This window comes from Manihot esculenta, chromosome 18 (assembly GCF_001659605.2).
Source record: "Manihot esculenta cultivar AM560-2 chromosome 18, M.esculenta_v8, whole genome shotgun sequence".
NCBI lineage: Eukaryota > Viridiplantae > Streptophyta > Magnoliopsida > Malpighiales > Euphorbiaceae > Manihot > Manihot esculenta.
This window is the reverse complement of record NC_035178.2, coordinates 15,308,002-15,326,585: the sequence shown is the minus strand read 5'-3', so window position 1 is coordinate 15,326,585 and position 18,584 is coordinate 15,308,002. Positions and strand designations below refer to the sequence as shown.

Below are 18,584 nucleotides of genomic sequence, written 5' to 3'. Positions count from 1 at the left end.
AACTACTTTTTCTGATTATGGAGAAAATCAAATCTTTTTAAGAAAATAATTTATTTCTTTTAAAAGAAAAAGTAATTTTGTACGTTTTTAAAATCTTATTAACGTTATTAAACTTTCTATATATAACTAATTTCATTAATATCTTTTATTTTTAAAAATTATAATCAAACAATTAATAATAAGTTATTTTTCCTTATAATATTTTTACATATAATTTATTTTTTGTGAAATAAACGAAATATCAACATCAAATACTCTGATTATAAGTATTATCATGCGATTTAATTATATATATATATATATATATATATATATATATATATATATAAACTACTTTGTTTTTAAATTAAAATTTGAGGTTAAATTTATAATAAAATAGCATTTTTATAATTTTGCAACGATCGTAAATAGAGCTGTAATTAAAAAAAAAAAAAAATTTAGCCAAAAGTGAGGAAAAGCTAGTCAAGCCGTAGTAGTCAAGGTGATTTATAACTTAGTCTTTAAAGATGGTCAATTATTATAAATTTATTTATAAATTTTTAAAAATTTATTAAAATATCCTCAAATTTTTATAAGATTGATCTTATTGTATTAATCTTGTGATGAGTTTTAGTTAAACTTCTGAGTATTTATTTTATTTATGTGTATAAAATCATTGATCTCATTGTGATATTAAAATAAATAATTAAAAAATTAATATTATATTTACATCAAAGTTAAAATGTAATTTAATTTTTTTTGTCGGAATATGTAAATTAATTAAATTTTATATTTTAAATTATATTATCATATGATAAATAGAATTCATTTAAATTTTATATAATGAAATTTAACCAAACACCTTTATGCATGGCAACTTATTTGAATAAAGCATTTATATTTCTTAGCATCAGAATTTAGTACAGTGAGGAAAAACAAAGACAAAAATAACAACAATAAGGCGTCTGTTTCACTTAAAACATTTTTAAGAAAATATTTTTTATAATTTTTATTATTTAGAGATATTAAGAAAAATTATTTAATATAAAATATTTTCAGATCAAAATATTTTTTTTTTTGAAAAAAGAAAATTATTTTTTATATTTAAAAAATTATATATATAAATTTGTTAATATATTTTATTTTTAAATTAAAATTAAAAAATAAAATATAAATTGAATATTTTTTATAAAAACATTTTTAAATATAAATGATTTTCTGAAAACAAATTACAACTAGAAAAGTAAAAATTTATTTAATACTTCTCTTGAAACGATAAGCTCCTGAAAGTAAATAAAGTTAGTTAAATAAATAAAGCAAGGTCTAATTATGCCAATAAAAATCCTGACTTTTGTATCCTTTTACATTTTCGTCGATAAGTTTGAATTTTGACGTAATATATATACTAATTTTTCTAAAATTGAAGAAAATTTATTCAGATTCTAAATTAAAAAATGGAAATAATATGTCTTCATCTATGTGACAATGAATGAAAAGTTTCAACAGTTTCCAGCAGCATTTCTTTAGTTTGGATATATCAAAGAGAGTTTACAAAAAGTACCTGTAATTTTAATTAATGATGTGTCAAGTGAAGTCCATTGATTGCTAATTAGGAGACTCCATTGAACATCCAACTCCAATTTCCAATACTGAAGCTTGGAACCGTTTCACATTTGCCATAATCTGGCTCAATTTCTCATGGTGATTGGTTTCTTCTGCACCCACCATTTCGTCATCTTGATTTTCTTCACTTGATCTTCCTACAGGGAGAAGGGTTTGATCCACAATTTGCAAAACCCTTTTTGGCAATGCTGCCTTTGCAAAACCATGGACATTTAAACCCTCTTTAAAAATTTCATTTGCTGGTTTTCTTTCTGAGAACATCTCCTTCATTTAAAGCTAAACCGTCCATTCCTTATTCTGCATGTATTAATTATAAAAGTAATCAAATTAACATAGCATTCATAACTTTACCATTTGTTGACTAAAAATAAATTAACATGTAAGGAATATAACATTGGATATAGTTAGTAAAGCTATATAATCACATCTCAAACTCACATCTAAAGTTTATGACAGAATCCTTATATTTATAACTGTTCAATCTCTTAAATCGTATGTCTGTTACTTTAATAACTATTATAAATTAGTTATGTCCCAAAAGACATATCTGTTTAATTGAATACTATTATAAACAGTTGTGTCCAAATTAGGAATATAAATACATGTATTAATTAGATAATTTGATATAACTCATTTTTATCAAATTTATCTCCTTCAGACACTATTTTCTATTATGTTCATAATATAGAATTTTATTGGTTTTGTATCAATCTTGAAAACAATTTGCCATATAGTTGGGATATAATTCTTTAAAAGACGGTAATCTCACGTACAAACCATTTTTTTATTATTTTTTATTATTTGTACTAACACATAAATCTTTGCAAAAGAGATGGTAGAGGTTAAAGTTAATAGTGAGAATAGAATTGTTTAAGTTATATACATTTATTTGGTTTCTAACACATAACTACAAATGGGGTTGGATATGAAAAAAAAAGTCTATGATATCTTCTATAATTAATGGAAATTTATCTAATTCTATGCTTTGTAAATAAGAAAGTGTAATTGGAAAACATATATTTTTTCTTGACATAGTAGAAAAAAGACTATTAATGGAAGTGGAAAAAGTAGAAGAAAAAGAATAAAAATAGAGGAAGATAGCTTATATAGTTGTTAATTTCTTAGAGCAACATAGCTAATGGTTCCTTTGATTCCTATTGTGTTGGTTTGGCTTAGAGATGAATCATTGTTTATTGTGAAAAGTTTTCTTAGGCCAAATCACTTACAAGAGCAACCATATCATCATCAAGAAGAGTGCTGATGGGCTTTAGATCACAATGAATGGTAGGCTTATAAAAAAGATCATGTAATGTTGATGCCACATCAATGGTGATATTAATCCTCTGAAGAAGGTTCAAGCTTGTTGGTTGATTCTCACCACCTCCACTTGGATGCAACCACCTCTCTAGGCTTCTATTTCCATGTATTCCTAAATTAAAGCTTTGAATCCATTAAATTTGTAATCCATGCTCGAGCAACATGTTATGAGCTTAACAAGATTTTGATGCCTTATATTCCCTACTATATTGCATTCAGCCATGAAGCTCTTAATAACACCTGTTTGCTCAAGGTTGAGTACCTTAATAGCTACTTTTTGATGGGTATCAAAGCCATAAAAAATAACTTATTTAAATTCAATAAATATAAATTGCATATAGGATGAATAATATCGTATTTATATAGAATTCATACTAAAAATTCTAAACATTAACTAGGAAAATAAACAAATCAATGAAAGAAAAAAAGAGAGGTTTTGATTAAGAATTCAACTAAAATAAAAATCAATGCAATTCAAGAAGACAGTAATGAGAGAAAACCAAATAATTAACTTGAGAGAAAATCATACAAATAAATTTCAATTGAATAATAGGATTAATTTCAGTTAAAGAATAGGATTAATTTCAGTTATAAAAATTTATTATTGAAAAAATTAAATCTTTATTCATTCCAATAAATTAATTTTAGTTATGGGATACACTCCTCACAATTAATCCCTCCTTAGTTGTAAATTAATTAAAAAAAGGTTTACTAATTATCGTAATCAATAAACAACCCAAAGAATGTCTTTTGGATTTAATTTATTAACTGTTGTAAGAATAAGAGATATCTAATTCTAACTAACAAATCAAACCACATAGTAAATTTAAGTTAGATTATGCAATTGCTTAGCGGGTTATATTAATTTGTTACTTATTTCTGAATAATTCAAACAATTATGGACTTAAGCATCTAAACTAAGAATATATCACCTTACTAATAAGAACAACGGGTCATATTGATCAATCAACAAAATAATAATAATAAAAGAATTGAAATTGGATAAATATTAGAAAAAAATAAAGATTAACAATGAGATTTAGATCTCAAAATCTTTGTAGAACTAAAACTTCAATCTTTCTTCACTAGAACAAAAGAAATCAACCACTCATAACTTTTGAAATCTTAAAAATCAGAAGTACCTATAATACCCGTCTAAATTTCGATGTTGAAAATTCAAATTCTGATGGAATTTCTATTGGAATCTAGAATTTCGGAACTAGAAATTTTAGAAAAGTGAAATGAGTTTTTTGTAAAAGAATTTTTAGTACTTTTGAAAATGTAATTTTAAATTTATAAAAAAAATAAAAAAATAAAAATTAAATGCACCTTTAGCCACCAAAGGTAAATGTTTAGTCACCAAAGGTGCCTTTTTCAATGAACCTATAAAAGGGTTCCAACTTGAAATGGAGAAATATTTTCCTCTATTTTGGGAGGTGAGCTCTAATCTTTTTCTCTGAAATTTTCTTACTTCTTAAGTTTCAAATGGCCAGACTCTAAATTATTTTAACTTGTCTTGCTTGGAGGTCGAAGATTTTAGCTTGGTAATCTTAAGTCTTACAATTGGAACCCTTTTAGAGCTTTTCTCTTTCTCCTCCAAATTTACTAGTTGTGATCGTATTTTCTTCAAAGAGATAAGTTTAAAATCTTTCTTCTATTTTGTTTTGAAGTTCTAAGGACAATTGTAAAGTTGTTTTAAGTGAGTTACCAATGCATGCAAAGCTTGAGGCTAGGGTTTAAGTTTAAAATTTGATTATTTAGTGGATTTCTCATTTTGATAAATGCATGTTGAATATTAGAGTAGGTTTGAGTGATTTGAGGCCTTCTATGTTGTAAAATATGGTTTCTAGCTTTTGCATGTGTTTGTGATTGAGTTTAGGGGTTGATGCATTAAGGTAGAATTGGATTCTTCTTGTAGAAGAACCTAGGTTCAGCCGCCGAACCTACTAGAAAAGGTTGTCACCTTTTGCAGCCTAATCTGCCTCCGAAGGATGGACTTTCAAGATTGTGAGGGAACTTTAAGCCGTCGAACCTGCTACTAAAAATCTCCTATTTAGCTATTTTAAATATTTTTTCTATGTATTTCTTATATACTTCTAGAGGTTTTTTAGACTAGTTTTAAGAGTTGTAAAAGTTTTTTTTAGTACCTCATTCAGGTCCGTCTATACAGAATTAGACTTGGGAGACCATAAAGGCCAGCAATAAGGTAATTGCCATAGAGTGAGGCTTGTGTCTACAAAAGATAAGTAGAACCAAACTAAACTCTTATCTAATCAAACCAAATGTTTTAAGCATGCTCATGTATTATGAATGGCATGTATATTTGAATAGGTTGTTCTGCATTAGATTCACGAACATGATGCATTGCATATTTACTTGTTATTGTGGATGGATATTGGATGACCTATTAGCCTTCATGATATGATACGATATATTTATGTATGATGGATATGGAAGTTTAGGTCGGAACCCATTCTACGCCCCTGACATTATGTAAATGAAAGATTAGGATGCCCATTCTATGCCCCTGGTATTATGAATATATTATATTTAAGAGAAAGTCTTGAGGAGGACCTGTTGTGAGCTGGGCACTATTGGATTTTATAGAGGGTTATTGGTAACAAGTCCATCTTGTTGTGATTTGTTTGTCTTATGATATATATATATGAGCATATATTTTATTAAGCCGTTTTATGCCATATTTCTACTCACTAGGCTATAGTAGCTAATCCCTTTTTTCTAACTCCAAGTTTGCAAGATCATAGTTAGCATGCGAGTTCAATAGATTCCTTGGGTATAGTTCTTTGTGTAATAGTTAGTTGTGGACATGTAATATTATTATAGTTTAGTATTGTACTTTGCCTGAAAATTCTTTTATGATCCCCTTATCGATGATCTTAGTATGTAAAAGTTTTAAAATTTATGTTATGTTTGAATCAAACTGTCATATGTAATGATGACTATACTGGAGCATTTGATGATGGCTCTAATATAGGTTTATATTTATAATTATATATGTATGCACATATCGAGTTTGGTTCACGTTATGGAAATATTTTATATATATTTTTTAGATAGTGTTGAAATTTTATTAGGTGTACTAGGATATATAGTAGACTTGCTATGGATTTTGACAATCTTAAGTCGATATAAGTGCGGTAGCAGTTTGATTTTTGGATCGTTATAGATTGATATCAGAGTGGTCAGACTTAGAGTGTCAGACTCATAGATATTATAGGGCAAGCATAATTAGGAAAAATACATATCTATTAGGAACATTATATAATATCCTGTTCTGTTATGAATGCATGATTAGGTGTAATGCCATGAACATGCACATGTACATTAATGAGATGTTATATTTTTATGGGTTCATATGTATTTACATGAACCATATGATTCTAATATTTTGATGTAAGTAGAAGGAGAAAAAATTCGGTAACATGCCTCCATATGATAGAGAATCAATAGGAGATTATTAGAGGAAGGATGGAAATTTGGGTATGATTTCAGAAAGAGATAGTGTGGGAGAGTCTAAAGGAGGAATAGGAGACTCTCAGACCTCAGGATCAACTTATTCACCTTAGTACATGTTCTATCTACAAGGACCCGGATATTTGATAGGAGGTTCATCGGATTACTTCAGCTACCAAACTTACCCCTCATACATGCCTTTCTTTAGCCATGGGAGCTCCACTTGGCTACCCTCGAAACTTCCTCTCCACCCAAGCAATTCCATCAACTTTTTCTATCACCCACTTGCCATTTATCTGGCAAAAAATGGTGCTTCTCTGGTGAGAATCGTAAAACAAGGGCAACAATATTTTTCATCATTTTTCTACAACTTTGACCACATTTTCCAGCGAGGTTGATCACTATAGATTCTTCTCGGTTCAAATTTTGATTTAAAACCAATTTTGGCGATTTATAATCTTAGTTTGTGAGTACCCGCGTTTAAAATTTTTTAGTCTATAACAGTTACTTTTAGATTGAGGTCAAATTAGAAATTACCTAAACAATTTAAAACCATTATTGGACTACTCGTGTTGAGGGCTTAGATTTGATACTAATTTTATAATTATTATACCTTAAAATTTCAGAGACCCATAATTTTAACGGTGAGTTTTTATCCTTTAGAGTCGTATTTTCAATAAAATAAAAATATAAGCTTATTTGCAATATTACAGGCTTTGCGTAGATACCTTCATTTAAGAGAAATTTCACCTAGGCTCGAGACTGCAATTTTGGTCCAGACATGCAAGCTCCCGAACTAACTTCCGAAGATGGTCAATATTATAATCATTTTTAATATTTTTAGACACTCCAAATGCGTTTCAAGTGTCAGAATTAGTATTGGTAAGCTTGAACTTAAAATTATTATTTTATCATAATATTAATATTTACTTTGATGCATAATTAAATATTATTATATGACTATAATTGGGTAAAGTTACTTGCAATTACAAGATATTATAATTAATTACTCTAATGAATATTTTTAAAATTTTAGAATGTATTTATTATTTATAAAATAGTAGAGAAGTCTAGTATTTGAGCTAAAATTAAAATTTTGCAATAGTAATATAGTTTTAGGAGGCTCTTGATAAACAATATAAGTTTGTGTTGTGGGCCTGAAGCCATTAAATTTATTAATATATATAAATTGTATTTTCGCACAGGTTTGGTCTTAGGTATAGAGAAAATTTTGCTGAAATTTTAGCAAAATCTTAAAATTTTTATTCTTATTTTTGTAGTTTTATTATTCTATTAATAATTAGTATTTTATTGAAATCGATATATCTTTATTGGTATCAGTGTCGGTCATCTTTTTCTTTTCGGTCAAACCAATAGCAATGGATCGATAAATTAGTGAATTAGATATTGAATATTCTTATAATTTCAATATTATTTATATATTTTTGGCACACTCATGCATCATAATATGTATATGTTAGAAACATCATACTTGTTGCATAATTATTTATCAATATTAATTATGGATGTTGCTTTGAGATAATTTAGAGTTAGGTGCATGAGTGTATATATAGTATATTATAAATATGGTTTGGATAGATAGGCTAGCTTGAGTTAATCTCATTTGAGATCTAGTTCTTATAAGTATTGAAAGTCAGAGTGGATCGATCTGCGTTGAACTCGTTATCCTTTGGAATTAATAGAAATTACTTTGAGTTAATATCACTAGACTTGTTGTATTAATAGAGTTGTAGTCGGAGTCAACTCCCATATGTATTTAATATATTATGTATGCATGTGTGAGTACGCGTGTGGTTTCTTATTATCTTTGTGTGAGTTTTAGTGTATTATTTGTGTCATATCTACATGTATATTTTATATTAGGTCGTGTCAGTCGTATATATATATATATATAAATTATTTTAATATTCAATATCTAATCTATTATCCTTTTTAATAATTTTTTTCAAATTGCTAGTAGAGCATTTTCTTTTAAAGTCTTAACCTATATTTTTTTTCAGTATTTTGGATTGTATTGTTAAGTAATTTATTCATTTTATTTTATTTTTAGAGCTCCGATATGATGCTATTAAATTATTATATTAAATAATTTTATAAATAAAAACTTTGATGAGATGAGCTATTTTGATTAATTATAGGGTTGAGCTGGACTTCCCTGCATATTGAATTAAGTTGGACTCTACAAATAATTTTACATTTTTTGTCCAGTTCATGATCAAATCAACATATGTCTGGATCTAGTTGCGGGAATAATGGCGGTAGACTTGTATGATGGTAATGGCTAAGTTCTGTAGAGGTGTCAGCCAACGGTTATGGCAAGGAAGACAATAATAAAGATAGTGAAATGGTGGTCGCAGTAGTGGTACTGACATCGATAATGCCAGTGGTAGAGTAGTATTGATGGGGGGGTAGCACTGCAAGCAGCAACGGTGATATTGGTGATGGTAATGATATAGAATTCTATCCCACGTTGGCTAAGGAAGTAAATTAAAAAAGTTTACATATAATTTAATTCAAAAAGTTTACATAGTAAAATTTCATGTAATTTTGTAGAATAAAATGGAACCAAACGCATTTTAGTAAATTGCATGAGACAACTTATTCAGTAAAGCATCAATATTAATTTATTAGCACCAGTATTCAGCATTGAGGAAAAACAAAAACAAGAACCAAGACAAAACTTGAGAACAATAAAGGAACATAGATTTTGCATTGATCACAATTTAAAAAAGTGAACATTTGTTCAGTCCGACTTAGTCTTGAAAGGATAAGCACCTGTAGTTTTTGTAAGTAAATAAAGTTAGTAAAGTAAATAAACGAAGGTCTAATAAAAAAAAATTGACATAATATATATATATACATCATTTTTTTTAAAATTAAAAAAAATAATAAAAATTTAACAAAATATATATATATTTTAAATACAAACTACATAAAATTTGTTTAATATTTTTCGTATTTTCTGACGTTTGAAACGCTCAAAAAATTTAGTTAACTGAATATTTTTCTGATTAATAGAAAAATAAAATTATTTTTTGTGTCTTTAGATCTTTATTAAGGTCTCTTTATATAAATTTATTAATAAATTTTATTTTTAAATGAAAATTAAGTAATAATAAATAAGTTAATTCATTAAAAAATATTTTTCAAAAGAAATATTTTTTAAATATAAATTATTTTCTGTAAATAAATGAAGATTTAAAAGTTAATTTATTATGCTGAAATTAAAATTTATAGATTTAAGATATAAAATAACGTAAAGGTCATAATTTTTATTGTTGTTAGGCCTTATAAGAACTTCCATGGCAGAATGATGTTCAATGCACTAAGATTCAATATTTTTGATAATCTTAATGCAAGTCAAAATAGAATTGTGCCCATATTTTCTAGACGGGATAATAATTAAAAACAAAATTAATAAATTAATAACATTAGAAATGGAATATAATTAAAAAATATGCAAAATTAATTTAAGATATATTTAATCATTAAGTTAAATTCGATAATTACCTTTCAATCACTTTCTCTTTTGCTCTGCTTTTAAATATCCGAGTATCTAGAAAAGTTTTCTTTATCAAGTGCAATTTTTTGATGACATCTGCCATATTCATTCGTTGCATAGGAGATTCCTTTGAACATGCAACTCCAATTTCCAACATTGAAACTAGGCATTGGCTCAAGTTCCCATGGTGATTGGTTCCTTCTGCTTCCACTATTTCATCGTCTTCATATTCTTCACTTGATCTTTCTATAGGGAGAAGGGTTGGATCCACAATTTGCAAAACCCTTTTTGGCAATGCTGCCTTTGCATAGTCATGGAGATTTAATCCCCGTTTGAATATTTCATCTGTTGGTCTTCTTTCTGATAACATCTCTAGTACAAGAATCCCAAAGCTATAAACGTCTCCTTCTTTTGAAGCTAAACCATCTATTCCATACTCTGCATGTATTATAAAAATAATCACATTAGCATGAATATTAATAACTTAAAAGAAAAAAAAAAAGGAATAAGAATAGATGAAGATAGATTATATAGTTGTTAATTACCTGGAGCAACATAGCCAATGGTTCCTTTGATTCCAATCGTGCTGGTTTGACTTAGAGATGAATCGTCATTTGTTGTGAAAAGTTTTGCTAGACCAAAATCACTTACATGAGCAACCATATCATCATCAAGAAGAACATTGCTTGGCTTTATGTCACAATGAATGGTAGGCTTATCACAAAGATCATGTAGATAATGTAATGCTGATGCCACATCAATGGCAATATCAAGCCTCTGAAGAAGGGTCAAGCTTCTTGGTTGATTTTCACCACTTTCACATGGATGCAACCACTTTTCTAGGCTTCCGTTCCCCATATATTCCAAAATCAAGGCTTTGAATGTATTAGATTTATAATCTAAACTGGAGCAACAAGTTATGAGCTTAACAAGATTTCGATGCCTTACATTACCCAGTGCATTGCATTCAGCCATGAAGCTCTTAATGGCACCCGTTTGCTCGAGGTTGAGTACCTTAATAGCTACTTGTCTTTCAACTTGAGGTAGAAATCCTTTATACACAGAGCTAAAGCTCCCTGAACCAATTAAATTTGTAGAAGAGAACCCTTCTGTTGCTTGATAAAGGTCTTTATAAGATACCTTTAGCAGGTGGTTGTTAGCAAAAATAGAAATAAAGAACAAGCAAAGACTCTCAATATTTTCAATCTTTTTGTGGTGTGTTGCACCAATGCAACTGACACCGTTTTCTTTATATAATAGAAAAACAAAACAGGTTCTGCTATAATTCAGCTATCACTACTTCCACTAATTCCACTTCCTAAAAACTAGTTCAACCTCATAACAAACTAATCCTAACATTATGGAGAAATAACAAACAAATAAAACTAAATGCTTACTGCTGCAATTTTTTAGCAGAAGCTTATGACAGCAAATAAAATAAACAAAACAAGTTTAATAACTAACATTCACTCCCCTAAACTTGTTGGCTATACTGTCTCAATCTTCTTCAGACCAATTTTCTCCCTCAACTCCAAGAACCGTTGTTTTGCTAACGGCTTGGTCAGAATGTCCGCTAACTGTTCATTTGTATTTACATACTCTAGCTCAATAACTTCAGATTGAACACATTGACGGATAAAATGGAACCTGGTATCGATATGCTTACTTCGATCGTGATAGACTGGATTTTTAGCCAACGCTATTGCCGATTTATTATCTACATTAAGCTTCGGTTTCACCTGTTGTTGACTAATATCTCTTAAAATTCTGCTCAACCAAACTCCTTGACAAGTACCAGCCGTGGCAGCTATGTATTCAGCTTCACAAGATGACAAGGCTACCACCTTCTGCTTCTGTGATACCCAGGTTATAGGATTTTCACCCAAATAAAACAATACACCAGTTGTACTTTTCCGATCATCAATATCGCCAGCCATATCACTGTCACTAAATCCTACTAACTCCAAATTTGACAGTTTCTTGCTATAGATACAACCAAAATTCAGAGTACCTTTAATATACCTCAAAATCTGCTTTACTGCTGCAAGATGTGAGGTTGTAGGTGCCTCCATGTATCTACTCACAACTCCAACAGAGTAGGCTATATCAGGCCGTGTATTAACCAGATAGCGTAGACTTCCTATCACACTTCTATAGAGAGTTTTATCAACTTCAGGTTCTCCATTCCCATGCTTGCTCATCTTCACTTTCGGCTCCATGGGAATTGAACAAGAATTACACTCCCCCAATCCTAGCTTCTCCAGTATTTTCTTTGCATAACCAGCCTGACATAGAGTGATTGAATCACTATTCTGACGTACTTCTATGCCCAAATAATAGCTCAATAATCCGAGGTCACTCATCTCGAATTGCTTCTGCATTTCCTTCTTAAATTGAGCTATAACTTTTTTATTTGAGCCAGTTATAATTAGATCATCCACATATGTGCCAATCATCAACATTTCATCTCCATTTACTCTTTTATAAAGTGCATGTTCCTGTGGACATCTAATAAAACCAAGAAACTGCAAACTCTGATCAAGTTTAAAATTCCAGGCTCTAGGAGCCTGTTTTAATCCATACAAGGCTTTATAGAGTTTTAATACCTTATTTGGATTTTCTTTATCAACAAATCCTTCTGGCTGAACAACGTACACCTCCTCTTTTAAATCGCCATTCAGAAAGGCTGTCTTTACATCCATGTGATGTACATCCCAGTTCTTCATTGCTGCAAATGCCAAAATTAGACGTACTGTTTCTAATCTGGCCACTGGTGCAAAGACTTCGCCATAATCTACACCAAACTGCTGTGCATATCCCTTCGCCACAAGTCTCGCCTTGTGCTTCACAATCTTCCCTTCTGGATTTCTTTTTAACTTAAAAACCCATTTCATTCCAATTGCCTTTTGATTCTTCGGCAAATCTGCAAGCTCCCAAGTACCGTTCTTTTCAATTGAAAAAATTTCTGATTTCATTGCATCTACCCAGTTTTCGTTCTTAGAAGCTTCCTCATATGAGGTTGGCTCTTCTATAGAAAGAAAACAAAGACCAACGACTGCCTCTTCTGCTTCGTTCAGCTCTCTATAAATATCTTCTATAGATCTGAACTTTTTCGGTGTTGATGAGCTTGAGGATGAAGCTGATGTAGTGATTTCTGGCGTTGTCGAAGTTGACGATGATGACTCTGTTTGTCTTTCACCTTGATCAACTTCGATTTGTTCGCTGTTTTCCTCCTCTGTTCTACTCTGTTTTTCTGAAAAATGAACAGTGAACGTTCCACTTTCTTTTTCAACGCCAGTTGAGTTTTTATTCCAAGACCACTGCTTCTCCTCTTCAAACACCACGTCTCTACTCACAATTATTATGTTCTTCAATGGATCTAGTAGTCTATAGGCTTTGCTACCCTCTTCATATCCCAACATAACTGTCTTTATACTGCTATCAGCAAGTTTAGGAAGATGTGTAGTGATATTTTTGACATGAGCAAGACAACCAAAGATTTTAAAGTGATGAACCTTTGGTGTCTTGTCATACCAAGCTTGATATGGAGTACCTATTTCAACAGCTTTCGTTGGTGATCTGTTCAAGATGTAGACTGCAGTTTTAACAGCTTCTCCCCAAAATTTTGCGGGCATCTCCTTGCTCTTTAGGATGCACCTGGCCATTTCCACAACTGTCTGATTTCGCCTTTCCACCACACCGTTTTGTTGTGGCGAGTATGGTGCTGTAAGGAACCTCTTCAAGCCTTCCTTTTCACAAAATTCTTTGAAGGCAGTGGACACAAATTCTCCTCCTCGATCTGTCCTGAAACTTTTAATCTTCTTGCCCTTTTCTACCTCAACACTGGTTTTAAACTTTTTGAACACAACTAGCGTTTCACTCTTATACTTCAAAAAGAACACCCACATGAAACGAGAAAAATCATCTACCAATAATAAAAAATATCTGTTACCTCCAAATGTTGTTGGAGAAATCGGTCCACACAAATCTCCATGAATGAGGTCCAGCGGTTCCTTTGCACGATAATTTGCTGTTCGTGGAAAAGGAATTCTGTGCAACTTCCCAATTAAACATCCATCACAGAACTGATTAACTTGGGTTATTTTCGGCAACCCCTCTACCAATCTTCTGTTAGTTAATTGTCTCAATGAGTGGAAATTCAGATGGCCATACCGAGCATGCCAGAGCCATCCTTCATCTTCAATTTTCGCCATTAAACACACCTGCTTTGCAAGACTCAGCTTCGCTACATACAATCTATTAGATTGCCTGTTCACCATGATAATTAAGCTCCGGGCTTTATCATAAACTTTCATTATACCATTTTCAATAACTACCTTATTTCCACTCTCATCCAGCTGACCCAAACTTATTATATTGCTTTTAAGTTTGGGTATGTAATAAACTTGTGACAAGATCAAGTGCTCATTAGTTTTACATTTAAAGAGCACTATCCCTCGACCACAGATTTCTATTACAGAATTATCTCCAAAGCGTACCTTTCCCACAATCGATGTGTCGAGCCTATGAAACATCTTCCTTTCTCCAGACATATGATTGCTCGCGCCTGTATCCAAAAACCAGGAATTTTCGGCTCCAGTATTTGAAGGTGGAGGTACGATCATTTCATTCAACATCACCAACTCAGCTTGTCCATCATGTGTGTTTTGCACTTCACACGTTTCTATCATAAGCAGTGAAGACTCCTCATCCTTCTGTTTTTCCGCCAGGTTCAGTTGTTCAGTCTTGTTAGAACACTCCGATGCGAAGTGCCCCATTTGTTTACAACTGTAGCATTTGATTTTACTTTTATCAAACTTTTTCTTCTGAGTTTGTGACCCTCCTTCAGCTCCTTGGTATGAATCACTTCTTCCTCGGCCTCTTCCTCTTCCACGACCCCTACCCCTGCCACCTCGCGAACTGCCTTGATCCCTTACTTCTTTCTTCGAGGAATTTGAGTTCTCTCGTGCCTTCCATTCTGCACGAGTGAAAAGAACAGTCTCATCCTTATCTCCAAAACCTTGCAACCTTTCTTCATGTGCTTTGAGGGATCCAATGATCTCATCGACAGTTTTCGAATTGAGATCACTAAACTCCTCAATTGTAGAGGTAATTTGAAGAAATTTTGCAGAGGTAGATCGCAGAAGTTTTTTTACCACTTTAACGTCCTCCACAGTATTTCCGAGGCCTCTTAATTTGTTAACAATGATAGTGAGTTTCCCAGAATACTCATCAACACTTTCTGAGTCACCCATTTTGAGATCATCAAATTCACGCCAGAGAGTCTGCGTTCGAACCTCCTTCACCTTTTCTGCACCGAGATTCATGTTTTTCAACATGTTCCATGCCTCCTTGGCAGTTTTCTTGGCTCCCAGCTGTAGCAGCACATCTTCACTTATGCTTTGATAAATGGCTGCCAAAACCATCTTATCTCTGCGGCTATCTACAATTTCAGGTGTTTCGATTGCTTCCCAAACACCCTGTGCCATCATGAAAACTTCCATCTTAATTGCCCAAGCTGCGTAGTTACTTCTGGTCAGCATTGGGTATTTAAGCGTGACTGACCCTTCCTTCTCTTGAATCCTCACACTTACTTCATTCGAGGTACCATCTCCAGTATCACTCTTTTCTTCTCTTTGTTTTTGTTCTCTTTCTCTTTGCTCTCTTCTTGATCGCTCAATTTCTAAATGAGACATCAACGAAAACAGGCCTTGATCTTGTGGCTCTGATACCAAATGTTAGCAAAAATAGAAATAAAGAACAAGCAAAGACTCTCAATATTTTCAATCTTTTTGTGGTGTGTTGCACCAATGCAACTGACACCGTTTTCTTTATATAATAGAAAAACAAAACAGGTTCTGCTATAATTCAGCTATCACTACTTCCACTAATTCCACTTCCTAAAAACTAGTTCAACCTCATAACAAACTAATCCTAACATTATGGAGAAATAACAAACAAATAAAACTAAATGCTTACTGCTGCAATTTTTTAGCAGAAGCTTATGACAGCAAATAAAATAAACAAAACAAGTTTAATAACTAACAGTGGTTTGTCTCTAAGGGTGCAAAAGAAGGCTTGGTTCTTAGTTTTCTCATCCAAAGAATAAGAAAAAGGATGAGAATCAAAAGCACAAATAGAACCACACAAGCAATTATGACTAATAGCTTAATAGCATGGAATTTCACTTTCTTCATGATTCCAGTCGGGCAATCTGGCAAACCGAGTTCTGGGACACCACCACAAAGCTTGTTATTCCCAATCAGTGACAACGCACTGACATTAGCAAATACTCCTCTTTTTGGTAACTCTCCTTCAAGATCATGGAAAGAAAGATTCAAGAGATGAAGGTAAGGGATTTCTTGGAGATCTTTGGGTATTTGTCCAGACAAGTTGTTTCGTGAAAGATCTAATCGTTGAAGGCTTTTAAGGGAAGCTAATGATGAAGGGATGGTTCCTTGGAAAAAATTTCCTCGCATATAAAGATATTCTAGGCTCACACAATCACCAATAGCTTTGGGAATTTCGCCTGAAAGATTATTTTCGGAGATATCCAGCATATTTACATTTTTAAGCTTTCCCACTTCTGTTGGTAAGTTCCCACTGAAAGAGTTTAGAGATAAGTTTAATGATTTTGATAAGGAAGAAAGTCCTAAAACTTCCTTAGGCAACTCTCCACTTAGTCTATTTTCTGCAACATATAGACTGTACAAATGTTGGCAATTTCTAATACTTGAAGGAATGCTTCCTTCTAATTTGTTTCCTGACAGCACAAGAACAGATAATTGAGTGAGGTTACCAATGGTGGAGGGAATTTGACCTGACAATTGATTATAACTTAAAAATAGTGACTGCAAATTTTGAAGCTTTCCAAACTGAGAAGGGATGAAACCTGTGAAGAGGTTCTCGTTCATATGCAATGCCATCAAGTTGGCAAGATTTTCAATTGCCGCAGGAATAACTCCAGTGATTTCATTTACTCCCAAATATAACCTAATGAGGCTAGTTGAAAAATTGGCTACGGAGCTTGGTAAAACGCCTCCAAAATTATTATCGTATATAGACAAGGTCTCTAGATTACTACAATTTGTCAAGGAGGTGAAGAAAAACAAATCATTCGAAGAATTATTTCCAAGATTATTTAACTCGAAGTTCAGCCATAACAGACTCTGTAAATTTCCAAGATTAGAGGGAACTCGTCCCACAAAATTGTTACTAGAAAAATCAACCCTTAGAAGCTGAGATGCATTGGACAATGAATTTGGGATTGGGCCAGAGAAATAGTTTCCACCAATTACGACATTTTGAAGATTTGGGAGAGTGAAGCAAATGTTGTCAGGGAGATTACCAGTAAGTTGGTTGTTTGTAACTGCCAGATAAGTCAAAGATGTAATGTTGAAAAGAGATGGAGGGATTAAACCTGATAATCTATTAACTCCAACAGCGAAAATATTCAAGCTTTTTAATCGACCCAACTCAATTGGAATACTTCCCTCTAAATTATTAAACATAACAGCAAATATCATAAGAGATGAAAGGTTGCCTACCGAAGGTGGAATTTCTCCTACCAGATTATTCCGACTAAGTTGAATCATCTCTAGCTTTGTCAGATAACCAACTTCTGCTGGGATTTTTCCAGTGAGATTATTCAGCTGTAAATATATCATCTTAAGTTGGGAGCAGCGAGTCAAGTTGTATGGAATTTCACCTTGTAATGAATTATTTGCAAGAAGAAATTCTTGTAGTCGAAATAACTTGCCAACTTGTTGTGGAATTTCACCATAGAAGCTGTTGTTTTGGAGGTTGATGAATCTGAGAAAACTGAGGTTGCCAATATGTGGTGATATAGATCCAACCAGATTATGCCCTTCTAAGACCAAGGAGGTGACTCTTTGATGGCGACGGCCACATGTGATTCCAGTCCAGTTGCAGAAATGAAGAGAATTATTCCATGAGTTGAAGACACCATATGGATCACTAATTATTCCTTGTTTGAATTTGTGCAAAGCAAGTTGATCAATCTCTTTTCCAGATGAAGCATTGGCTCGAAGGCATCCAAAGTTAAGAGAGAAGAAAAGAAACACTAATAGATATACAAGTGCATAAAAGTTTCTGGGTTTGTTGAACTTCATGTGAAGAGGCAGATAGCAGGTGGTAGAATTGTTGGGTGAATCCAAAAGTGAGATGCATGGAAAACTATATAGAAAAAATTATTTTAAAAGTCGATTTCAGTAGTCCAAGCCCAGTGTTGAAAATTTCATAGATGAATAATAATGATATTTGTTGAATATGTCAAAGGATCAAAGACTACCAGCTCAACTTCTATCTACCTTAATAAATAGATGTGGCTAAATTATACTTGATCACTTGGGTTACCTCCCAATTAGTTCCCTTGTTTGCTGTCCTAGGCCGGACTTTTAGTGACATGCTAAGCTTCATCTACTACCATCTTTGTATTCATTCAGCACTCAAATCAACTTCCTTGCTTCTAAAGGATTCGACTTGAAGGAGATTATGACGGAAAGTGTGTTATTACTCTTTAAAAATGCATATTTCAAATGAGCTGAAAGTGTTTTTAAATCGAGTTTCGATGCCTTGTAGCTGAAAGCATCCAATGAGCGGACTATTTCTTCATCAAACTGTGATGTGCCATTGCTAAGATAGTCCA

At 32.0% G+C, this 18,584-nt stretch overlaps 1 protein-coding gene across 1 annotated transcript; it reads right to left on the bottom strand.

Annotated features, from left to right (window-relative positions):
- Positions 1-9,075: 9,075 nt before the first annotated feature.
- Positions 9,076-18,232, bottom strand: LOC122722369 (probable LRR receptor-like serine/threonine-protein kinase At3g47570). Its single transcript, XM_043952980.1, has 4 exons — positions 15,970-18,232; positions 10,462-11,071; positions 9,925-10,354; positions 9,076-9,189 (listed from the first exon to the last, which is right to left on the bottom strand). The coding sequence occupies exons 1-4, from the start codon at positions 18,046-18,048 to the stop codon at positions 9,168-9,170; spliced, it is 3,141 nt and encodes a 1,046-aa protein (XP_043808915.1). The 5' UTR covers positions 18,049-18,232; the 3' UTR covers positions 9,076-9,167.
- Positions 18,233-18,584: the final 352 nt, after the last annotated feature.